Raw genomic sequence first — 24,537 nt, forward strand, 5'->3', positions numbered from 1 at the left:
AAATATACAATAAAAATTACTTTTATATTGACTAAGACCTTAATCGACATAGAATATGTTGATTAACATCACAACCGACATCTTTTTTCATAAATACTTAAAAAAAACTATGTTTACTGTTCACCAATTTCCTTTAAGACTTCTTGCTCTTAGATACGCATCACTAAAAATCTACACAATTAACAATGGTTTAGTCAACAATCTTATAGTGAACAATATATTTAATATTTGACTTATCAATTGTATATATTACCAAATTCTATAGTCAATGTTAGCATATATCATTCAATGCATGTCTCATGACATAATTTCACACTCATACTTCTTCGATTAATATAAATACCACAAGTTAAATTCATATAATGTTTTAATAGTATAAAGATTAACTACTTATCGTTAATAATACAACTTCTTTTTAAACCTAGTTTGATGTCATTACAACATCAAATAAGCATAAACTATTATGTAAAAATTAATATACATTCAAATTCTATTATGTATGAAACTTAATAAAATTAAAGCATAAAATTAATTAATAAAAAACTTAGTGAATTTTTAATCGTGTGTTTCATTTAAACTAAATTTGTAAATTATTTTGTTATTAAATTTTATGAATTGATGTAAAACATTCATCCAACAAATCAAATGAGTAGTGTTTCTCATATAAAAAGAGTTTCACATTAGGCTATAATATAATTTTGCATGTCCATAGATTGAAGTGATATTTTATATGATTTTTGTAAAGTTTAGGGATAAAATCTTTTATAATTTAGTTTCAAACGAAACACAAAAGAACAAAAAATATATATCACTTATTAAAAATAATATTAAAAATACAAGTATAAATATAAGTCTTATATTAAATTGGATTGCTAAATATAGCAAAGATAATACTGACTTAATCCAATCTAATTAAATTTATTTAAATAAATCCTGACACAACCAACTACTTGCCAAAATATAGATGGTAAAAGTCCGTAGAAAAATCAAGTTCATGAAAATATTTTCTTAGATAGCGTCACCAAAAAATCATGCATTGATTGATTGGGTAAGAAAAAATCAATTTAAGTTGCAAATATTTCTATATTACATAATTAGTGGACAAAATTCGCTCAGCGGGAGGGGGAAGACTGCAAGTTCCGTATGTTTCAGTTTCACTATTGTAATAAAAGGTAAAAGCTCAAATTGTGAGAAACATAAACAAAAAAATGTAAATGGATAGTATACGTATGCTATTCAGCGAACTGGTGATTTCAGTTCTGGATCATCCCTCCCTTCATCAAAATAGTAAATTGAGGCCAAACAAATTAATGCATCCGTCAAAATAAGATTGAACACGTCGAAAACAAACTTCGGAGCAAACAAACCCCAAACCTACAAAAATTATTAAGCATTGAGTAAACTGTACAAGCATCAAATACGGATATATGGGTAAATTAAACCTATTTTAAGTTAAAAATAGAAAATTTACCATCAGATGCCGCCTTTGGATTGTGACACATAGTATCGTGAAAGTGGTCGTAATTGCTGTTATGAGCCCATATGTTGTGTATATCTATATAAAACATTGAGTGGTTATTTCATTCAACAAGCAATGCATGCAATGATCAACTAGTAGATCTACTAATAAATGAAGAAAACTCACTTGAGACAATTGTGTGAAAACAAAATGCCTTCCGAGATTAGCCTGGAACTTGATTGCTACAAGAAACGGGAGTCCAAAAACTGGAAGAATGATAGAAAAGCCAAATGTATCAATAGTAAGGAGGATTGCTTGGCGAACAAGCACAAATTCTTCAAACCTGAAAATTAATCAGTCTCAATTATTTGATTTACAAAGTGTATAGCAATAATAACGACAGAGATGACCCTTTTAAAGCCAGTAACTAATTATTCGAACACAATAATAGGGTTGATTGTAATGGTTACATTTGTTTAGAGTCCCAACATACTTCCAAAGGAAAAGGAGTTCAATAATAATTATTTACCCTATAAATGCAGCACCGTAGCGGAGACCATCAAATGCACACCTAACACCATAATTTTCAAAATTATTACAAGACAACGGGAATCCAGAACAGAGAGTTGCAATGTTATGCATACACCTACTAAAAATGATAATTATAACTCCAAAATTAAACTTTGAAAGTTACAGACATACCAGTGACCACTACAGAAGAAAAGACACGTAGCAAAGAGGCTCCATTGCATGATAGAAAAACTTCTCTGAGGTCCATCCTTACCACCTTCTATGTTAACAAACTTCATAATAAAACAACCTGGAATACATAGAAAATTAAACATTTCTTCACTAAAAAGCATGTTTGAGCTCATGAAAGAAATGTATTGGAGAATTATGCAGCAAGATATAGGCAATTTATACAACACGAGCAAAAAAATAAAAAAGGAGCACCTCCAACCATGGACGCAAAAGCAACAATGGGACCCTGTTTTCCTGAGAGAAGAATGACAGTTGAACTCCACGCAGATAACATGGATGTTGTTTTTGCAACTAAATTTGTTTTGCAATCTAAATCGCTTTTCTTAAATAATTGACCAAATGTCAGAAAAAATAACTGCCCCAAAGCAATAGCATAAATGATTCTAGGAATATAAGTTCTTCCAATGCTTTGAGGTATCAATGCGCCATCAAATCTATTACTGTCTGTGATCCAATGAGCAATTATTAGCATATAACTTAATATAGTGCCCAGTATGACAAACTTCCATGGCCAATCAAAGAAGCAGCCACTGGTGGCCTTGTACAGCCAAGCTGCCAACATAATCAGAACAAGTATTGGGACAACTTCAGCTGCATAGTCCCAAACAGGTAAACCTGAGGCTATGTTGATGATCCATGAGGAATAGTCTTTCATAAAAGCAGATGTGGCAGCCTGCTTGGACAGCCCAACTTCAATTGCAAATCGGCAAAATGTGCTCAAAATAAGAAACCCAATGCTCTGCAGAAAAGATAGACAGGTTAAAGAGCCATTATTTAATTATAATTCCAATGAAACTTCTATAGGCACACTTGCGTTAGAATGTCAGGAAATCCAGACATAAACTAAGCTTTTAGACAGAGGACAGAAATAAAAAATTAAACTAAACACATACTTCTATAAACAGCTTTCCCATGTTAACTGATTGGCGTAATGTCACAATTCCAGATGTGCTCAAAAGAAAATTCGCTACTTTCCCTTCCTCCACTGACAAAAAGATAGAGTGAAAAAATACAATGACTATTTTAAAGATTCTGGATAAACAAAGTGGAGAGTATGTTGATAAAAACTGCACACTTACAGATATAACTGTTTGAAAGGAAACTGAATGCACGAATGCCCAGTAAAAAGATTGTAAGAATTGAGGCATTGCCAATCCACGAATCTCCATACGATGAAAATGTCCCATCATGCTCCTTGGTTGTCCTTAAAATGGTAAAAACTTGAAATATAAGTGATATTAACATGATTCCAATGCCAACTCCCATCATATTCAAATCAAATTCAGTCCATTTAGACCGAGCTAATTCAGTGACTGCTGTTAGGAACTTGAAGTATGCTTCAATTTGCTTCTTAAGTGCAGACACTGATGTATTGCTGTCATTTTGTCTATCAAGCAGAAGCTTTTTGGTGGACTGTGACCAATGATTCTCCGCTGCAGCATAGATGTTTGCTATTCGTGATAAGTCATCACGAGAAAATCCAACTGCTGATGAAGCTGAGTAAGCATCTACATATCTCTTCACCTAAACAAGGAGAAAATCACTATTCAAATGACTAAATGATATCTCACACACGCTCCTTACTGCTTATAGCATTATTGGTTGCCGTAATTAAATATCAAATGGTAGTAAAACCCAAGATTTCCCTACAGAATAATTAAGCTATTTTGAAAGCAAAAAAGACTCACGTTTTTTCTAATTAAATAATACATGTATGGTAAGTTTGTGAATAATATTTTTACATACAGCACCACAGCGGAAACCATCAAAATTTACTAGCACCACAAAAATGTCCTGCATTTATTGTTTATGAAAAAATAATGCTAGTATATTGAATATGAAACTCAGTTTACTTACAATACAAAAATGTCAAAGCATAAAGCATATTTTAAGAATAAATAAATCACGCATTGACACTGACAACGTTAAAGTTTTCTACATTGCTATCCAATAACAAGTAGTCATGTATGATAAATTAGTTGATTTGTATAGTAACCACCTTAAAGTTATAACAGGACTGATTTCTTATCAGTTGATAGTATAAAAAATTTTGCAATGACAATGCATATATGTACATACATATATGTGCGAGCATTTGTTAGTCCTCGTATGTTCAATTGGGATAGAAAATGCGGAATATGTTTGTTTCAGTCTAAAAAATATTAACATATTAAATAATTCACTTGTCTATCTTGGTGCTTGAGCAGCATTTTTGTATCAACTAACAAGCTCCAACAGAAAACCGTTTTTTATAAAGTTAGCATGGGATTCTCAAAAGTCCAAACTGAGAATTTTGTTAAATGAGACAAGAAGAAGAAAGATTGCTGTGTTTTTCAGGTCAACGAATATCACGAGGAGAAGTAAGAGAAAATGCTGCAACCAGGAAAGAGAGTATTCTAACTTTCGAATTGCACCATCAAGTCCGTTTCACAACTTTATAGCCAAAATTTGGGCAGAAAAAGTGTAGAAACAGTAACTTGTAATTAAGAATATAAGATTCAGCAAGTACCTGCCAAGAATTTATGCACAGCGCATTAGCATAATTATGCATCCAGACATCTGATTCTGACAGCTTTTGAGAGGCATTAGAATTCCAACTATCTGCTCCCAAAGCGTATAATTCGGGATTGATATAACCAATGCTGATGAACAAGAAAAAGACGTTAGTATCAACATAGTTATCAACACTATTTAAAATGTGCTCTAAAAGAAAATAAAAACCAGACATCAAAATAGAAGCTTCCAGATTGACGAAATTAATGGAGAATAGGATTCAGGACATATAGAGAGGGACATCAAAGTGATCAATCAATAAGCCTTAAACTCAAGAAATCTTGAGGCTTATATACAAAAGATTAATGCTCTGATGCACAATATATTTGTTGGACTTAACTGAAAAAATTGCACAGATACTCCATTTCATAATTTTCATTTATCACATGTACACGTGTGTGTGTGTCTGTGTAATCAAGATTAAGTAGCAAGAATTTCTGAAGCCCTATGGCAAATCTATATGCCGAATAATAGTTTTATGTGACCTCCCATGACTCTGGGAGCAAGAATTTTATTATATATTCATCTATTCTCTTAAAATTTTTTAAGAAAAAACAAATTTCAACCCCCTTCAACACCCAATGATTTTCTGTAAATTCTCAACACCAAATAACACTTAAAACAAATACTTTCATGCATAAATATCCTATGCCTTTGTAAACCACCTCAAAACATGAAATACTGAATCAAGATTGAGACCTAAACATCCTTCCACTTAACCCACAACTCATACCAGAAAACAGAATGTTACCGAAATATAGAAAATTTGAGTCAATAGATCTAGCAAATTATATAGCTATACTGATATAAGACAAAGGAAGACGGTAGTAATATAGACAGGATGCTTACACTGCACCTTCCATATGGGAAAGGTACGCCAAGCAATGCTGAGATTGTTACTGCAAAGTCTAGCTGTAAAGGATGATAGGCAATTGGATACATACAGATATCAATATATTAAATTATATAAGTGGTGTTCAAAATGCCATTACAAAGTAAAAAAATTTGCTAACCTGCTGCATGGAGCTGAAACAAACATTCTTCCCATCCTGATATGTAATTTACCCAGAAAAATATTAAAATCCAAGCAAAAAATTATAAAGATCAATGTCAGCTTCATAATTACATGGATCACACAACCTATAAAGAATGAATATTTATCCGAGTGTATCCTTTAAGCTAGATAGCCATGAAGTCAGCGTTATAGTTTACTAGAGGTCCTCTCAATAACTTATTTATACATAAGTATACATTATTTATCCACTCCCAATTATGCTCTCCATTCCTTGATTTTTCTTGCACTAAAGGTAATGAGCATGTGCAAGAGGAAGCAAAAGATTGTTGAAATTCGGAGAGAGATAAAAGAAACTTGGAAGACACCAGATGTTTATTGTCTATGTTTACACTTTAAAAGGAATAGTAAATACCAGATCCTGTTGACAAGAACAAGAATCATATTCTGCAGGTACAGAAGAAAGAGGCTTCTTAAAACTCATGGCAAAAAGGGCAGTTTCAACCTGCATGATTTCATCACCAGTATCCTAAGTCAAATTGGGAAAAATTTATAAATGAAAAAAAGAAAAGCATATGAAAAGACACTATAAGTGCTGCACACACCTCTTCAGCACTCCCACCACCATGATCACCATTTAATGTTTGTCCATGGTCACCCATGACCACAAGCAAAGTATTTTCATGTGAGCTCCCAGGTCCAGACTGATTTTCCAGAACTTCAATAACTCTCTAAAACAACTTACATTAGTTTGTTTATCAACCCATGGAAATCAGCAAATATTAAACCCAAAAATTTGGATAAAATATGAATACAAGATTACCACAAATATTTGGATAAAACATGAATACAAGATTAACACAAATATTGTAAATCAAGGATTACAAAAAAACTACCTCTAAGATGGTATTGTATTGCTCCAACTTTTCTATCATTGGGGTAGAGTCAACACCAAATATGTGTCCTGCATGATCCTGAACCAAATAGAATACCATACACAGCATCACGAAAATTGCTTATCAAAACAGTAAGGAGAACGAGAACAGGAATAACAAGTATAGAATGCTGATATTAGGTGTATAGCATTAAAAAATATCAAACATACCACTCCAAGAAAATGGGCAATAAGAACATCCCAATCTTCTTCATATAAGGATGGTAATAGGTGATCAATGCACCCATTGTCAACCTACAAAATAAACAACAATATTTCATATTCACTGAAATGATAGATCAAACAAAAAGACTAAAGCCACCCATACTCAATTCACATAGACTGCAAGGATTAAACGTCTAATCAAAAGTTGGGTTTAACACGACAGACGGCCTACCGTATGAAGATCTTTGACGTTAAAAGACGGGTATGGATAAGATCTTTCAAAATGATGAGGAAATAACTGAGTCCACGTATCATCCCCCATCATGACAACTTTCTTTCCATTTTGAACCAACTGCAATTGAGCACATAAATTAGCAGAAATTTAACAAGAACCTGTTCCAATCTGGGATCAAAGTAGTGAAGCAATATTTGAATGACAAACATTACAGACAAGGTTTAAAAAAAACGACCACAATGTCAAGGACTCTCTACTCACTATGACTGCATCGCAATCTCAATTGTGTCCACAGGGCCTCATTTACCCACAATATCAAGGATCGCAACGAAACCACAATCGCTACTACGACTCTAATATAAAACCTAGATTACAAGCAAGAAGCTTGAAAGAATACCTACCTGATTTATAAAATTATCTTCGACAATTGCCGGGGCACCAAAGCTATTACCAACATCGACGAAAGTCGGAAGTCCACCAGTTGTCAAACCCTACATCAGTTCAAGATACGAAACAAAAAAAAATCCCGAATTCATAGACATTCAAAACAGTCTAGCAACTGAGAAGATTACAGTACTAATTCATGATTATAACGATGAATTCATAAAAAAGAAATCGATTAGACCTTCAAGCGCTGCAAACTTGTGGTAGGCGGATCAGCAATGGCTTTGAAAATCCTTGCAGACAACGGTCGCGTCGACGCCGCATTCTTCAAAACTGGCAATTTATCCATCCACGGTTTCGACTCTGTCACATAACATAACGAACTCGTGAGAAAAAAGAAAGAAAGTAAAAGAAATGGTTTAGCAAGTGAAGAATAGGTGAGATAGGTAACCTGCGAAGAAGGCACTGGGAACCACGAAATCAAACCTGAAACGTGAATCACAGAATAAAACGCGATTGATGAATGGTGATAACTGTGAACATCGTCCAGACAGAGTAGTGTACCTGAGAGCATCAAGAACGATGAGGACAAGACGGTTGACTGCGGGTTTAGTCCAGCAAGATCCGTTGTCGGAAGAGAAGCAAGGGGAGCTTGACACGTCCGAACAATGACTGTGGTATGGAAGCTCGGTTCGGGTTAGGAGAAAACCGGCCGTGAAAAGGAGAATGGCAACGAGGTGGAGCAACAACGTCGCCCACAGTGGCCAAATGTATCCCCACTTCCCACGCTTCTGTCCTTCCACCGCCACCGCCACCGATGAAGACGTCGTTCCCGATTTCTTCATTTCACTACCCCGCTTCCGTCTACCAATCGATTCATTCAACTGTGTCAAAATATTCCTAAATTCATCTTACAGTAATTAATAAATTCATAATTGATTGTTATTCGAGTTTAAATCTGTTTTATTTCTTTTCTATTTTGGAGGGAGATAATTAACATTTGGGTGTTGTATTGAATTATACTTATAAAAAGTAAAATTTAGGCATAATTTTACTAGAAAATTTTAAATAGATGTGTAATTATTATTTGATAAAATCAAGTCTTCTAACTTTTTAAAATTATCCAATTGAATCCTTTGTGTTACATTAGAATTAATGTCGTGTATGTGGTATTTTTATTTTTTTATTATATACATGTTAAATTATCGTCGTGTCATGCCACACTAATTTATTATATTTAATTTAATTTTTATATTTAAAATTTTGATTCAATTTAATTTTAATTTTTTAAATTAAAATAATTTTATTGTTGTTCAGTTAAATTAATAATTAAACTTAATTGCAATTTTTATATATAAGAATCAAATCATTCCGACTAAATATTAAAATTAATTTTATTTTATATATTTTAATTTTAATAAAAAAATGCTTATTTTAAACTATTTCAAATATTAATATTTAAAAATTATAAATATCATTTTATGTTTATATTTTTAATATTAAAAAAAATAAAAAATCATAAGTTTAAAATAGGGATTTGAATGAAAATGTAAATTTAAGTTACATGAATAAAAATACTTTTATTTATTAAATATAATAAAGATAATATTTGAACTATAAAAAATGCAGATGTTCGCATAAATCATGGAATACCTATCATCACCAACAAATCAAGATTTGAATAATGAGACGAGAAACGTTCATATTTAATGACCAATTTATGTTAAAGAAGAAAAGAAAGGTACGGGGAAAATAAATAATTAATAATCCCACTGCCCGTGACAAACTAGGAAACGTGGGATTCGATAAAAACATAAAAAATTTCGATCAAGTAACCTTGCGACAACATCGTTAACGCTGCTACTCGTACTTAGGTGGAATAACATACCAAATAATCCACTTAATCGAAACTCTCAGTTCTAGTATTGTATGTTGTGAAGTGCCGAAGCTACTTCGTTTACCGTACTAAAAATTGCATTATCCTACGCGAAACTACGCTGTGGTTTCCATGCACGGTTAATCCAAGTGAAAAATCGAAGGAGCCATATTTTGGTCTTTTAGGTGAAAGGGTAGCAAAATGTTAACACTTCCTTCTTACCCACTACTTACTAACAGGTACCAAGCAACCTTATCATGCTTAGATTTATATATGAATGCCATGTTACACCTGTGTTGTAGTTCCGTGCCTGCACTATAACGTAACTCTTTCTCATTCTTTAAGAATAATTTCTATATCAGGTATTTCTCTTTCTTTTTCGAGTTTATCATGATAGATACTACGCTATAGAGTTATGCATACATGCATTATGAGTTTTGTTCAACAGTTGAAAATGCCTTTAAAGTGTTGAATTGCCAATTAACAGATGAGTTGATGAGAACATGGCATTCAAGTATTTGCTGGTTGTGACGTGTGTATGTGCTTGGTTTGCATCCTTGGCTGCTTCTGATAAGGAGTTATTAAGGGTTGGTCTCAGAAAGAGGAGTTTGGACATTAACAGTTTTAGTTCTGCAAGGATCAGGGAGGCTGTTCATCATTTAAAACCAGATACAGTGTATCTGAAGAATTATCTTGATGCACAGTATTTTGGAGAAATTGGGATTGGGTCACCTCCTCAAACCTTCAGAGTTGTGTTTGACACTGGAAGCTCGAATCTGTGGGTTCCTTCTTCCAAATGTATTTTGTCTGTAAGTTAGATACCCTATATGGATACTGCTTCGGATTTTTCTTTTCTTTTTGGCTGAGTTTATTTTTAAAACAAGATATATGTGCTACCTGCAGATTGCTTGCTATTTTCATTCCAAGTATAGATCCAAGCTATCTAACACCTATACGAAAATAGGTAAGTCCGAATTAGCATGACATTGAATATGAAGTTATTCCATTTGGTTTTACAGGTTCAAAGCTTGTCTTATTAGTTCATGTTAATCCTACTAATTGAAGGACACGATTTACCAAATGGGAAATGAAACTTATATTCAGTGAGACCTTTGTGTACATCACCAGATAAATGAGTGTATTAGATAATATTTGGCTATCATTTTCCTTTTTGTACTTGATAATGCTTATACTGAAGTTTTTGTTTGGGAAATCCCCAGGAACATCTTGCAGGATCCCTTACGGGCATGGACACATTCCTGGCTTCTTCAGCCAAGATAATTTAAGAGTAGGGGAACTCATCGTCAAAGATCAGGTCTTTATGACTCTAATTAGTACTTTCATTCAAATGTATCTGTACTGTTGGGTTATTCTGATGGTTGGTTACTTTTCATCCAGCAATTTGCTGAGATTACAAAGGAAGGACCTCTGGCGTTTTTAGCACATCATTTTGATGGGATACTTGGACTTGGATTCCTGAACAAGTCAGTGGGACAAGTCACACCAGTGTGGTAATTGATCCGTTTGTTTATTATTATATTCCTTGATTTGATCTTTTGATTTTTCCGTTTCAATAATGAGTGAGCAAGAGCACATGCTTCTGTGATAGTCTTTGGTGACTAAAGGATAGAAGAAAAATCAAACTATACCCTTAGAACATGATATATCATGCAGGTACAACATGATAGAACAAGGGCATGTGACTCAAAAGATTTTCTCCATCTGGCTAAACCCAGACCCAATGTCAAAGGTAGGGGGTGAGATTGTCTTTGGTGGTATTGACTGGAGGCACTTTAAGGGTGATCATACTTATGTTCCACTTACTCATGAAGATTATTGGCAGGTCTACTGTATTTATAGCTTTATTTATGTCTCTCTATCTCTTAGCATCAACCGTGTCAATATTCACTTTTTCCAGTTTTCATCTCCAGATTGAGGTGGGAGATATTCTACTTGCAAACAATCCAACAGGTTCTCTCCCTTTTATTTCTGTTCCGCTTGATGTTAATCTAAATGCCTTGTTTTTTCATTGTTTCTTATACTTATGAATGATATTTGTTATGGAATAACTCACAAATTCACTCATAAACATCTACACACAAACAAAATAGAAATAAAGATATAACTGCAAGTGCTGAAAATGACAGAAGGTAATATGAGAAAGAACAATAATCACACACAGAAGTTAACGAGGTTCCATTGAAGTATTAAAAAGCTTCAATCTACGTCCACATAAGAATTCATTATATCTCAAATGTTAGCTTTATACTGAAGCCACAAGGACATATACGAGACATGCCTATAATCATGAGGAAGATAAAGGAACAATGCTTTTCAAAATAGAACTGAGTAGACGCTAGACAACCTTATCAGACAATCCTACCACTGCTATGAGACTAGACATTTAACGAGACAATCTACTTATATGGTCTGCTACATATAAACATAGGAGAATCTAAAATATGTCAGACGGTCTAACAACCTTCTAAACAGATTTTATTGAGTCAATTCTTACAATATCGGTGAATAAAATGTATGAAAAAAATTAAAATCGGTCAAGATTCTATAGGTTCTCTCTCACAGAACCAATGTGTTTTTAACCGCCAACTTGTACGACTTATTCTAATTCATTTCTTCAGATTATTTCATAGACTTGACTCACAAAATAATATTTGAACTTACAGGGCTATGTGCGGGTGGTTGTGCTGCTATTATTGATTCAGGAACCTCTTTGATTGCCGGTCCAACTGTATGATCTCAAACATTTTCTTGGTCCTTTTTTGGGTTGTCTTTTTTAAGGTGTCTCTTTTCTTACAAGTTTTTGTTTGCAGAAAATTGTGACTCAAATTAACCATGCCATTGGAGCAGAAGGATATGTGAGTTATGAATGTAAAAGCATCATCCATAACTATGGTGATTCCATATGGGAATATATAATTTCCGGGGTTTGCTCTCTGTACCTATCTCCTTATAGTCAGTGATTATCCAAAACTCCGCTGGAATTAACTATTATTTATATTTTATATATCTTCAGTTGAAGCCTGATATTATCTGCGTCGACATCGGACTCTGCTCACATAATAGAACATACATAAAGAAGTACAAAACTTCTCATTTTCCTCTGTTTCTTCTAAGACACATTCCTTTATTTCAATTCTCTTAACCAAAGTCTACCTTTAACCTGCAGTGATGTTATTGAAACAGCGGCACATAATGAAAGTTGGGGCGAGTCAAGAACAAAGGAGAGCCCCTTGTGTACTTTTTGTGATATGATAGTTTTTTGGATTCAAGTTCAGCTTAAGCAAAAGAACACAAAGGATAAAATATTAAAATATGTAGATGAGGTAATGGTTGCACAATGGTTAAATGTCAGAGTCATCGATTTTACTTTTGAATTGCGTATTCAATAACTCTACTTTTCCAATTTAGTTCTTACAAGCTCTTTGTTTTTTCTGTAAAAGCTGTGTGAGAAGCTTCCCAATCCCGTGGGACAAACATTTATAGACTGCAACAGTATTGACACCATGCCACAAATAACATTCACTATTGGAAACAAATCATTTCCCCTCTCTCCACAACAGGTCTGAGTTTTATGGTCAATTTTTCTAACCCCCATATAAATTTTCTGCTGTTTTAACTTTAGTGTCTTGCCACTAGAAAAATGAGCATAGAAAATGCATTATATTTATGTTAGCTACCTAGTTCTGGTTGCTTTGGCTCTGTCCAGTTTTCCCTGAAGTATAAAATGTCTGAAACTGAATATAGCAAAGCTGTGTTGGTTGCTTGACTCCATATTTGGTCATTAATACTTCATAGACATTTAATGTTCCTTTTTTGTTCTCAGTATATGCTAAGAATTGAAGAAGGTTGTTCCACTGTCTGTTATGGTGGTTTTGTTCCTCTAGATGTGCCACCACCACAAGGTCCCCTCTGGTAATGAATAATATTGGAATGAAATTACTGAAGAGCATATTAGAATTAGTAGTGGTAATAGTATATGACAGTTGAAGCATGGTTGCAGGGTTCTTGGAGATCTTTTCTTGGGGGCATATCACACAGTGTTTGACTACGGCAATCTTCGTATTGGATTTGCTGAAATTGCTTAGCCATAATTTGGTGTTAGTGCTATGTCAAATTATTTGTAGGAAAAAGCAAAAAAGAAAGAAATAAAGGTTTATAGAATTTTACAGCATTTAAAACCTGCAGACCCTCGGAATTTCTGTGCTGCAAGGTCTCTTGTAAATCTTGATTAGTAATTTGGTATACTTCACGAATAAAATTTTGTTAAACAACTTAGATTGTAACCGTGATGCAAAATATAAACAAATGCCTTAGCCTGGAATCAAACTAAGACCAATATTGCTATAGTAGGTTGTCATTCTAACACTAATGCTATAGCTTATAAATTTCATTGTCACTATTACAATGGATAACTACTTTTTTCATGAGCCATGATATCAACAAATTATTGTCTTTAAGATGAACATCCTAGTACAACCAATTATCAATCTATTTTTTGGGATGCTTATTGTCAAACATTGAGTTTTTCAAACAAAATTGCAGTGAAAGATGTAAGAATGTGATGTGTGGATAATTCGTTTTTGGATGATTCCAATGTTATTGATTAAACTTGGACATTTTGTTGGACTTAATTTTTTTTATTTGTTGAGCTTATAGACCGGCGTCTTTATTCAATTGTGGAGGAATGTCTGCGATAAAGTTTCTTCACATAATATTCTATAGTTTGAGATATATAATCCAATATGATATTTTTGCATCCAACACGTTTCAAAATATTTCACTTTGAAATTGAAATATTTAACTAATCAACATAATTAAATTTGAAACTCAAACTCGAGTTCAACACCAATCGATATAAATGCAAAAACAATTATATTATAATAACGTTAATACATATTAAAAGTAATATAACAAGTAAAATTTAAACATTATGCAACTTAATTTTTATAATGTGTAATTCAACCACGAATCAATGTATAATCATAAAACCACCAAAAATAAATACATTATATAGCTCTAAAATAACTTAATGGAGTAGTCCGCTTACTATTTGTCAAATAGAACTCTGTATATAAAATTAAGATAAAAATATAACTTCGTATAACAGTGAAAGAACAGAGAAAGTTGTCTCAGCTGAAGGAAACCTCTGGATTCTTCTCCCAGGGTTCAATACATTCGTTTCTTGTTCTCCAAGGCCTTAATATTTTGTTTTCCCTGACAATTATTGAGCTTAAATTCAATTTTCTGCTTGTCTCTGTTTGTGGAGAATTGGAATTTCGAGTTTGCCAAAATGGAAGTGAGAATCGGGCAAAGGGTTTCTCGTGGAATGCTCCCTCTCCTCGCTCTCCACACCTTCAGCGAGTATTACCGGTCGGAGAGCAAACCTCCGGTGACCGCCGCCCTCATCGCCGCCAACACTATCATCTATCTCCGCCCCTCCCTCTTCGATTCCCTCATTCCTCCCATCCAGCAAGTCTGGTTCAACCCTCACCTCATTCTCAAGGTAGCTTTCTCAATTCATTTTCTTATAACTATCATCGTCGTTTCATTCGAAGCTTCTCCATTCTAATTCTAATTCTAATTCTGTTAACAGCACAAGGACTTGAAACGCTTCCTTCTGTCGCCGTTTTACCACATCGGCGAACCGCACCTTGTCTACAACATGCTATCGCTTCTCTGGAAAGGGTTTCAGCTGGAGACGTCAATGGGAAGCGTCAATTTCGCTTCCATGGTTGCTTCCCTGCTTCTCCTCTCCCAGGGCGTTACCCTAGTCTTATCTAAATCCTTGCTTCTCTTATTCGACTACGACAAACCCTACTATAACGAATACGCCGTTGGCTTCTCCGGCGTCCTCTTCGCCATGAAAGTCGTTCTCAATTCCCAATCCAGCGATTATTCCTACGTCCACGGAGTTATAGTTCCCTCTCGTTATGCCGCTTGGGCCGAATTGCTTCTCGTTCAGCTTCTCGTGCCGGGTGTCTCGTTTATTGGGCATCTTGGTGGCATTCTCGCAGGGCTTCTTTATGTCAAATTGAGGAACACTTATTCGGGCTCTAATCCCATAACATTGCTCGTCAGAGGGGTAACTGATTTTTTGAAGTGGCCTTTCAAGTTCTTGCCACGCCGGGGAAGGATCACCGGAAGGGGAACTGTGGGAAGGGGGACTGTGGGAACTAACAGAGGGTGGAGATGCCAGACGTGTACGTATGATAACGATTCGGGGTTGCGGAGTGTGTGCGAGATGTGTGGGACGAATAGGGGTGTCGATGGACTCTCTTCTTTTCAGCGGAGTTCCCGTCTTGATGGGCTTCCTTTGGATGAGTTGCGCCGCCGGAGACTCGATAGATTTGCGAGGTAGGTGATTTTAGTCCACTACAGGTTCTGGTAAATAATACATTTGGATACCCAGATTTCACATGTTTGCACTTTTTGCTTAAACATATGTTCGTTATAGAATTACGATGACAGGTTATGTGATTAGTAATTTCATTGAGCAATGAATGTATTCATGCTAGATTGATTTAGCAGTTTCTTCTAACCAAAGTTGAATGCTTTATGGTAGCTTTTGTTGGTTTTTTTCTATCAAAATTAGTATTTCATTGCAGGTTAGTTTGAACTTAGTTACTTAAATCCACTGTGCTTACCTAAACAAATGTTATTAATAGCAGATGACGGCCTATGACGGTGAGCCAAATATCTGCCACATAAATATGGCGGAAAGTCATGGCCGACAAATTTTTACACATTATGTGCTTAAAAACAAGGATGACGAATTTATTACAAATAGCATAATAACAAACTAATATTGTAACATTTATATAATTCTTATGATTGTCATGCTATAAAGTGTTGAACATAATTCATAAAAACAAAAATATTTCATTTACTAATGTGAGGATGCATTTGCTTTGGTTTTGGATGCTTGACACTATCCTGTAAGTTGAAAGTAATCGGGAACAGTGTTTTGTACTCAAACATAAGAAGAAGAAGCAAATAATCGGTTCTAAATTTTGAAAGAAAAAACAGATATTGATAAAAATAGAGCAGCAACTACATGAGCCAAGAACACGACAAAGGAAGAAAGAAAGTAAAAAATAAGAAAGAGTAAATACACAAATTGATCCTTGAAAGATGAATGTTCTGGGGGATTAGATTTTTCATTACTTTGCATGAGTAGAAAAATATGTCTCTTAATATCAAAACCAATAGAAAACTAGGAATCATTTACATGAAAACTTCAATCGGGAAACCATGAGTCAATGCACTCGTTATTCAAGATCAATTTATATATGTAGTAAACAAACAAATAGAAGGAACAAAAAAGAAATGGACAAAAGAAACTCACTTTGAAGGTTAAGGTCGGAGCTCATGTCGCCTACGGAATCAAAGTAAGTTATTGCTATATACCACGCTAAGGGGAGTCGATGATGTAGAGGCTCCTCTAATGCTTTTACATTTTAGGTTTCTCAATGCGTTGAGAGAAGGTTTTCTTTCGTAAAAGAGGGATAAAGTTCATGGCAAACATAACCACCATTTTATTACGCTGATTAAAATACTTGTGCTTTCTGTGCTGCTGATTCTTTGTCATATATGGCATTTAAGAGGGGAATTGGGTCTTTGGGAGTGCAATTTTGAATTGAAATCCCATATTACCTGTGTCGTACCTGTATTGGAGTGAGAATGAGAACTGTCTAAACCTTACTTAGCTAGCCTTCGATCGAACACGGTGGGTTAGATATTTATGCCACTTAGCGGAGTTGATGGCCACGACCTTTTTTCTCATACTTATGTTGCTGACACTGGTGGCGTAATAACATTGTTTGGAGCTTTTAGTGTTTTGTATTAGTCATGTTGATCCGTGTTAAAATTAAAATTTATTTTAGACGTTATTTACGACACCAACACTCACTTTCCTAAGCTTCAACAAAGCAGAAGACGATATCCACATAGAGTTTAACAACACCTCCCGTTTCATAATTGCAATTTCATAACAAGTAGTTACGATGCTCGGATTATTGTTTGGAGGTGTTCAAAACAGAATACGTCTATAAAAAACTACAAATGCAAAAAAATAACAAAATCTCAAATCGATTGGAAAATTTTTTGTAATTTTTTTTCAAGCTGTTTGTACTGTAATTTGTTTGTCTTGCAACGACTCATTCCGTATTTAAATTAGTTGTAGATTCATTTAAGCGAAAATTAGTTATAGTATTATGATTAGATTAATAAGAGAAAGGTGATAAGAAGTGAGAAGAAGGAAATAGTTGTTGTTTATTATAATATTGTGATAAAGTAGATGTGATTAATTTCGCCATTGGTACATGAATTCCCAGAAGGCCGTTTGTACATTGAAGCCATAAATGCCTTCAGCAGATAGGAGCCATGAACAGCCGACACCATCACATCGTACTCTGTCCCTGCCGAAGGAATAAGCATTGAAATGGTATTCCTCAACCTTTTCCCACCCCACATCACAGAAAAACAGTGTTGTTCCAATAATATTGTCTGAGAAATCCCACCCAAACTCATCTCCATTTGCTATAGTTTGTTGTCCCAGATCATTGTCCTTCGACTGGCAATGCAAAGTCATATTCTTTCCAGCTCCAAGCCTGTTCTTTATGCTCACATGTTTCCTACATTCAACAACAATCATGCACAATCCTATCGCCACCATCAGGATCACAACATCCACTTTTCTTATCCTAGCTAACCCACCCATATATATATTAACAGGATTTCAAGCTAAAATTAAACATGTATAGCCACTTCAATAGGAACATCATATATAGTCATTGCTTTTGGTGTGCATGTTCGTGGATTTCGAAGGAAACTTGTTTTTCTCTTTCTTTCTTTATTATTTCCTCGCTAGCTGTTACCAGCTATTACTTCCATTAATCTTTTAAATGTCCCAGCCATTCATTGCATTACATCTAAGATCTCCGAAATTAAACTGATTTCTAGCATTTTCAGTAGAAAAGTAAAGTATTTGAAAAGTTTTCCTCCAATTTTTCTTGTAGAGATCGTGGTTGAGTGATATTTTTAATTTTAATGAAATATTTATTTTTATTTGTGTCGAATAAATTTCTGTCAGTCTATACTGCAAAATGTAACGTATTTATTGGGAATGTAAATTTATTTTAGATAAGTTATTTAAATAAGTAATCAGTTTATTACAAGAATTGGGCTTAGGTTCATTCTTTTTTATATTTTTTTTTCTATTTCTTCTTTCTTCTTCTCAATTCATTTTCTTCTATCACAATTTCCTTTTGTAACTCTTCTTTAACTTCTCTCTTTGTTTATGAATTTGTTTTCTATTTTTTCCAAAAATAGGTCCTACCAACTAAAAGGTAATAAAATATATAACGTTTCCATCTCATCAAAATTTAATTTAAAATAAATATATTTTTTGTTTTAAAACCTTTGTATTCTTAATTTTTTTGTTTTATGCAAGTGTTTCGAAAATTTTCTAGTCATGTCAATTCAGAAATGTTATTATTTAAGCTAATTATTTTTTTATTATTTTGATAATATTTTTGAGTATCTATATATTTGATATTTTACTTTTTTTTTTAATTGCTCAAACACAAGCACAATTAAATAAACTAGTTTGAATTATAGACGGGTTTGATTTGAAATATGGAACAAATATTTCTTGATATTAAAATAGTTTAATTTTGTATCTTGATAAGTTGAATTGCTTTTGATAGAAAAATATGAATATGTTAATGTAAACATTTGGAATGAAGATGTACAACAACAAAAAATAAAAAAAAATTGTATTGCTTTAACATTGTTTAAATGAAAGAAAAAAAACTTGAATAAAATGTGAACTTCGATAACTTAATCGTCACCATTTATCTGGTGCATACTAAATTGTAGTTTGGTTGAGATAGTGGCTGTCCAAAAATTGTTTAACATTAATATTTTTTTAATAAAAAAGAAAACTTTATATATTGATTGTATTTATAATCGATATAGAAAATTAGTGTGATAATATTTTTGTAATAAAAAAAATTCTATAACGATTTTAGTTATAATTGATGTAGAAAGTTTATTTTCTTTAGATCAGGCTAGATATTGTCCTGATTTGGTTTTATGTGCTGATATTTTTAGAAGAAGTTAAAATGACTATATGAACAATTTTTCACTCTTTTCAGAATACAAATTTCTATTTATATCGAATTTATGCGAGTTATTTATGTTTTGAAACATCGGAGGAAAGACTTTCAAAAGATTTGGTTAAAAAATTATTGTTCTTTACTATGTTATGGTTTTTAGGATCAAAGAGTGGTTTTTTAAGTCTTCTAGAGAGATAATGTAATGCTTACACTTTTATAAACCTATACACTTGAAAGTTTATCAGATTTTTCGTAAATAAAATTATTTAGGATCAAAGAGTGGTTTTTTAAGTCTTCTAGAGAGATGATGTAATGCTTACACTTTTATAAACCTATACACTCAAAAGTTTATCAGATTTTTCGTAAATAAAATTATTGTGTCGATAAGTTAAATAATTTAGTTTTAATTTATAAAGAATAATATAAGTATTTTAATGTTTTATCTCCATCTATTTATTTAATTTTTTTTCATATTAAATATAGTTTGTCTAATTTTTGTGAAATATAATTTTTATTATAAATTAAATATGATTTTTTCATACTTGTATTTTTTATTTTTTTCTTCTTTTAATAAATGTTTATATGATGATAAATAATTAATAAATTTTAATATATTAATATAACTAAAATGTCAAAAATTATTAAACTCACTGGTTCTTTGAAAGCAATCACTTTTTTTTAGCATTAAAATTTAGTATATAATCTTTAGAACTGTCAATTTGACTCTCCTTACATGGCTTGACCTTGATTCACATGGTTAGGGTCAGAAGAATCCACAAGATCAAAAAGTTTTTCATAGAAAAGGTCAACATGGTCAATATATCTACAAAAGCCCTGTGAGTCAGGACGAACCCATAACCCATTTAAAAAAAAATACTCATTTTGAATACAAAAAATTACAACATATTAAACTATTAATCTATCACATAAATTAAATTACAACATATTAAATTATCATCATATTATAAAATTACAACATATTAAACTATATATTTATTATTGAATAGTTTATAAACAGGTTTAAAATTTTATTTATTTTTATTTTTATAAGTTAAATATAGTATTATTGTTAAAATAGGTTGTAAAATGAAAGTAAAAAAAATGGATGGCTAATGTCTAACTAATCCTTTCTTGACTCTTATAAAAACTTACTTTAATATATTATTATTATTTAACTTTTTTTGGTGAAGTTTATTCGTTTATATCAAGATTTATTCATTTCACATTATAATTTTTATTTAATTATAATGTAACAACAACAACAACTCTCTTCAAACTTTGCTTACACATTCTCTGTTTTCTTGTATCTTGTAGGTGAAGAGATAGTCAATGCTTAATGCTGTCTTTCTCTGTTACACCCAAACAAATAAATATTGTTATCTTCCTATGTACCATGTGCCTTCATATATGAACAAATAAGGATGCTCATACCTTCACATCACAAAAGGATAAAACTAATTTCAAATCATAATATATATATATATATATATATATATATATATATATATATATATATATATATATATATATATATACTATTAAAAAGAATCTTGAATTAATGTATTTTTAAGAAAAGTGTGAAATATTTTTTTTCCAACAAATAAACAAGCTTTACGTCAACTATTTGTGCTCCTTTCGATTAATTATGCGTGTTAAAAAATATCAGAATTCTATGTCATATTATATTTATTTAAATAAAATTAAATCTATGAGTAGAAATAAAATATCTTGTCATTTATTATAAATAATAGTAATTATATACAATTAAATCTATGAGTAGAAATAAAATATCTTGTCATTTATTATAAATAATAGTAATTATATACAAATAAAATGGTTCTCATATTGAAAGGAAAAGAAAATATTTATTATAAATAAAGTGCGTTATCATATTTTTTTAGTGGATTAAATCCATCTTAAATTTTGACCTTAATTTACTTAAGAGAAGATTTTGAAGGTTAGGGTTTATTCGCACTTGAAAAGTTCCTTAAAATGAGATTTTTTTTAAGAATAGATTAGGACTGATGCATAGATTACAGGTCAAATTGACAACTTTAATAATTTTACATATGATAAAATCTTATGCATCACCGTCACTTCACTATTTATATTAACAACATCTCTTTTCAACAAAAAGAATAAAAGAAAAAAAAATGAATCCTTATCTAAATAAAAAATTTGATCAACTTAATCTTTATCTCGTTATATCTTATCAAAGTTATATATTATGGCTAAAAAGATGGAAAATTTTGAGAAATAAAATTTCTAGTAAAATAAATAATCAATTTAAAACTTATAGATTTAATTAAAATATACAATAATAATGGATTTATTGAAATTTAGAATAACTGAGGTAAAAACCATTTACAAAATTATTTAAAATTTACGTGAAAATTTTAGAAAATAATATGCGAATACTAAACTGTAGGCAGTTTCTGAAAACAAAGAGAAAGACGAAAAGAAGTATGAATATGATAGATACTATGACTAGAAGATAATTAGAAAGAATTTTTAATGAGGTGTTTTTTTGGTGTTTTTCTTTTTTGTCTTTTCGTGAGTTTTCCTCTAAATTAAGAACTAATTTTATTTACAATAATATGATTAATTTCCATAAAAAAAATAGTTCGCTATTTTCTAGGATATTTATTCTCATATCTACTTTTTTTTTCATTTTGGAATCAAAAACCTTATTTAAAGATACCAAATGCAATATCTTGAGAATATCTTTCTTATTAATTAATGACTAGTTAGAGAAGTAAGGCTGATGATATTTTTTTAAGAAAATAATTCTAACAAGATTAGTTTAGTAAAATTATTTTTATCTATTTATTTATTGGATTTCTTCGGTCCCTGTGGAAAAAAAAAAAGCCTAAGATTAAAAATACCAAGAGAGTGAAATATGTTATGTATTAGTAAAAACACAATCCAAAATATTTTCCATAAAAAAAACTTAAAAATCACTTTGTGTAAAGCACGAGAAAAGAAAAATTAAAGACATTGCTTAAAAACAAGAGATGAATATTATTTTCTATAATAGGTATAGAAAAATAAAGTAACAAAAGTTAGGCCGAATCTAAGAAAAAAAAAAGGAAGAAGAAAGGTTTCTATAAAAGTTTTTTATGCCTTAGGAAGGTTTCTTTTTAAAAAAAATTAAAATCTTTTATTAGTTTGTTAATTATTTTAAATGACTTTGTCTTAGAAAAATATTATGTAATTTAGAAACATTGTATAGGCATTTTACTTTAAAAGGAATTTAATGTTTATGTGTACATATACACTCATAATGATATTATTCTTTATATAGAAGAATATATTCAGCTTATAGATAAAGTCGTATGCTTAAACCAATTAACCTATACTATTCATATACCTTAGCATATTATGTTATTCTATAGGTTCGGAGATTTTACATATAATGCATTTATATTTAACATGTACATATAAATAAACACTAATGTCACACTTTTTACGTTAAACATATTATCTTAGTTAGTAGAAAGGAAAGTGTTGTAATAACTGTGAAATTTTTAGAAGAGACATTAAACATTTATTACACTGCTTGTGTATATTAATCAATGTGATATATATAATATGGGATGATATTATATTAATTATGATTAATAGATGTAATACAATATTTAAATTGTTGTGTTTTTTTTTTCGTTCTCATATTTTTTTTACACTTTCTTTATATATTTTATGTCATCTTTCTTGTTGTAAGTCCACATCAATGTCATTTTTTAATTATTTTATTTGGCAAAAAGGTAGAGGCTTCGGTTAATAAGGTGTCAAAACCAAAATGTTAATAAAATTGTCAAAATTGTTATTGAATTTTATAATTTTTTATTTTAATAGAATTATTTAGGTATTTTCAAACTTATTAAAACTTTTTCTTTGTCTTGATTTATGTGTTTTGTGTTTAAATTCAATGAAGAGATGCAAAACTTGTTTTTGGATTATTTTGTAGGAAAGTGGAATATTGGAGTTTATTTAAGCATTTATCTCATGAGTGGCTCGTATAGGAAATCATCTAAGCTAATCCAGCGAGCCATCACAGATTGTCCAGCGAGAACCTAACGCTAGGCCAAAGATCTCGTGACCTAGTGAGTGAGCTATCTAATGTATTAGAATAAGTACCTATCATCCAGCGCAAAGATTGTTTTCACCAAGCGAAAGATTGTTTTCACCCGGCGAAAGAACATCTTTTGGATTATGTTTAAAGTGTCAAAAGTTGACACAAACATTGATTTTTGGACATGGTAAGACATAGGCACATACCGGATTAAGACATTTCTAAAACTCAAGGCTTCATCTTCTTCATCTTTTTATCTTCTAATTCATCCTCGTTTCTAGAATGTATAGAAATAATTAAATTTCATTTTATTGGAATTAGACGTAATGTACTTAAATTCTTTATAACTTTTTTTATGTAATAAAATATCTTTCTGTATCAATGTGTTTTATCTTTTGTATTCACGTATATGTTTGCTATTTAAATAGTGTAAAAAATGTTTGATGATCTAAAATAAAATATTCAAAATAATGTGTAAAAAATGTTTGATGAACTGATGACAGTTAATGGCTAATACTTAATGTATTGTTCATTTAAGAGAATTTTTTCTGATTTGTATACGAGGAAGGACAAATGTGGCAGTCAGACAGATCTTACCCTAAAATTATTCCGTTGCCAAACAAAGAGACGACTTTAGTATATAATTAATATTTTCAAGGTTTTCTGTACCATCCCTATTCTAAAATTTCAAAATCATTAAAATACATATTAAAAATTCTTTACCCACATATATAGGTTAAGCTTCTTCCAATTCTATAATTATCATATCCATTCGCGTAGTAAACCATAATCACTATGATAAAGTATAATAATTATTTATTTAAAGTTAATTTCAAAATTTGTTATTGATTTTTATGACCTAAAGAAAACAAGCTTTTGTGCCAAACTAATAAGAAAGAGACACGTAAAGTATAGCATTTAACATATAAATATTCCTTATTTATTT

At 31.5% G+C, this 24,537-nt stretch overlaps 3 protein-coding genes across 11 annotated transcripts; 2 read left to right on the top strand and 1 right to left on the bottom strand.

Annotated features, from left to right (window-relative positions):
• Positions 1 to 1,040: 1,040 nt before the first annotated feature.
• Positions 1,041 to 8,407, bottom strand: LOC108323875 (GPI ethanolamine phosphate transferase 3). 3 transcript variants are annotated; one of them, XM_017556677.2, is made up of 20 exons: positions 8,069 to 8,406; positions 7,956 to 7,969; positions 7,746 to 7,867; positions 7,522 to 7,611; positions 7,118 to 7,237; positions 6,892 to 6,975; positions 6,683 to 6,760; positions 6,392 to 6,517; positions 6,202 to 6,291; positions 5,788 to 5,823; positions 5,631 to 5,686; positions 4,731 to 4,863; positions 3,301 to 3,745; positions 3,115 to 3,206; positions 2,414 to 2,960; positions 2,162 to 2,279; positions 1,989 to 2,030; positions 1,646 to 1,802; positions 1,472 to 1,555; positions 1,041 to 1,374 (listed from the first exon to the last, which is right to left on the bottom strand). In XM_017556677.2, exons 1-20 carry the CDS (start codon positions 8,347 to 8,349, stop codon positions 1,237 to 1,239), a joined length of 2,853 nt encoding a protein of 950 aa, XP_017412166.1. In that variant the 5' UTR covers positions 8,350 to 8,406; the 3' UTR covers positions 1,041 to 1,236. The 3 variants fall into 3 exon arrangements, 2 of the variants coding, with proteins under 2 accessions (XP_017412166.1, XP_017412165.1); XM_017556676.2 differs by having other exon boundaries at positions 7,956 to 7,990; positions 8,069 to 8,405; XR_008246533.1 differs by having other exon boundaries at positions 1,318 to 1,374; positions 1,646 to 1,725; positions 7,956 to 7,990; positions 8,069 to 8,407.
• A 1,056-nt stretch (positions 8,408 to 9,463) lies between these two features.
• On the top strand, positions 9,464 to 13,828 carry LOC108318710 (cyprosin). 2 transcript variants are annotated; one of them, XM_017556411.2, is made up of 14 exons: positions 9,464 to 9,619; positions 9,868 to 10,189; positions 10,284 to 10,344; positions 10,601 to 10,695; positions 10,779 to 10,891; positions 11,055 to 11,223; positions 11,312 to 11,351; positions 12,065 to 12,129; positions 12,212 to 12,325; positions 12,415 to 12,479; positions 12,568 to 12,724; positions 12,842 to 12,961; positions 13,225 to 13,313; positions 13,402 to 13,828. In XM_017556411.2, the coding sequence occupies exons 2-14, from the start codon at positions 9,884 to 9,886 to the stop codon at positions 13,484 to 13,486; spliced, it is 1,479 nt and encodes a 492-aa protein (XP_017411900.1). In that variant the 5' UTR covers positions 9,464 to 9,619; positions 9,868 to 9,883; the 3' UTR covers positions 13,487 to 13,828. The 2 variants fall into 2 exon arrangements, with proteins under 2 accessions (XP_017411900.1, XP_017411901.1); XM_017556412.2 differs by lacking the exon at positions 9,464 to 9,619 and adding an exon at positions 9,659 to 9,742.
• A 672-nt stretch (positions 13,829 to 14,500) lies between these two features.
• Positions 14,501 to 20,965, top strand: LOC108318794 (rhomboid-like protein 14, mitochondrial). Of its 6 annotated transcripts, none has more exons than XR_008246535.1 (4): positions 14,501 to 14,904; positions 14,995 to 15,755; positions 17,735 to 17,844; positions 20,834 to 20,965. XR_008246535.1 is itself a non-coding variant. In XM_052871792.1 (3 exons), the coding sequence occupies exons 1-3, from the start codon at positions 14,692 to 14,694 to the stop codon at positions 20,835 to 20,837; spliced, it is 978 nt and encodes a 325-aa protein (XP_052727752.1). In that variant the 5' UTR covers positions 14,501 to 14,691; the 3' UTR covers positions 20,838 to 20,965. The 6 variants fall into 6 exon arrangements, 4 of the variants coding, with proteins under 4 accessions (XP_052727752.1, XP_052727750.1, XP_052727751.1 ...); XR_008246534.1 differs by lacking the exon at positions 20,834 to 20,965 and adding an exon at positions 17,946 to 18,235; XM_052871792.1 differs by lacking the exon at positions 17,735 to 17,844.
• The last annotated feature ends 3,572 nt before the right edge of the window (positions 20,966 to 24,537 follow it).

This window comes from Vigna angularis, chromosome 1, assembly GCF_016808095.1.
Source record: "Vigna angularis cultivar LongXiaoDou No.4 chromosome 1, ASM1680809v1, whole genome shotgun sequence".
NCBI lineage: Eukaryota > Viridiplantae > Streptophyta > Magnoliopsida > Fabales > Fabaceae > Vigna > Vigna angularis.

Bases quoted from the DNA above. Each gene is read 5' to 3' on its own strand.
- LOC108318710 (XM_017556411.2), top strand. From the start codon at position 9,884: ATGGCATTCAAGTATTTGCTGGTTGTGACGTGTGTATGTGCTTGGTTT. The intron at 10,696-10,778 runs GTCTTTATGACT...CTTTTCATCCAG, and splicing joins AACTCATCGTCAAAGATCAG to CAATTTGCTGAGATTACAAA. The intron at 11,352-12,064 runs GTTCTCTCCCTT...TTGAACTTACAG, and splicing joins ACTTGCAAACAATCCAACAG to GGCTATGTGCGGGTGGTTGT.
- LOC108323875 (XM_017556676.2), bottom strand. From the start codon at position 8,349: ATGAAGAAATCGGGAACGACGTCTTCATCGGTGGCGGTGGCGGTGGAA. The intron at 7,991-8,068 runs GTACACTACTCT...TTCACGTTTCAG, and splicing joins ATCGTTCTTGATGCTCTCAG to GTTTGATTTCGTGGTTCCCA. The intron at 3,207-3,300 runs GTAAGTGTGCAG...TCTTTTTGTCAG, and splicing joins CCTTTCAAACAGTTATATCT to TGGAGGAAGGGAAAGTAGCG.
- LOC108318794 (XM_052871790.1), top strand. From the start codon at position 14,692: ATGGAAGTGAGAATCGGGCAAAGGGTTTCTCGTGGAATGCTCCCTCTC. The intron at 14,905-14,994 runs GTAGCTTTCTCA...TTCTGTTAACAG, and splicing joins ACCCTCACCTCATTCTCAAG to CACAAGGACTTGAAACGCTT.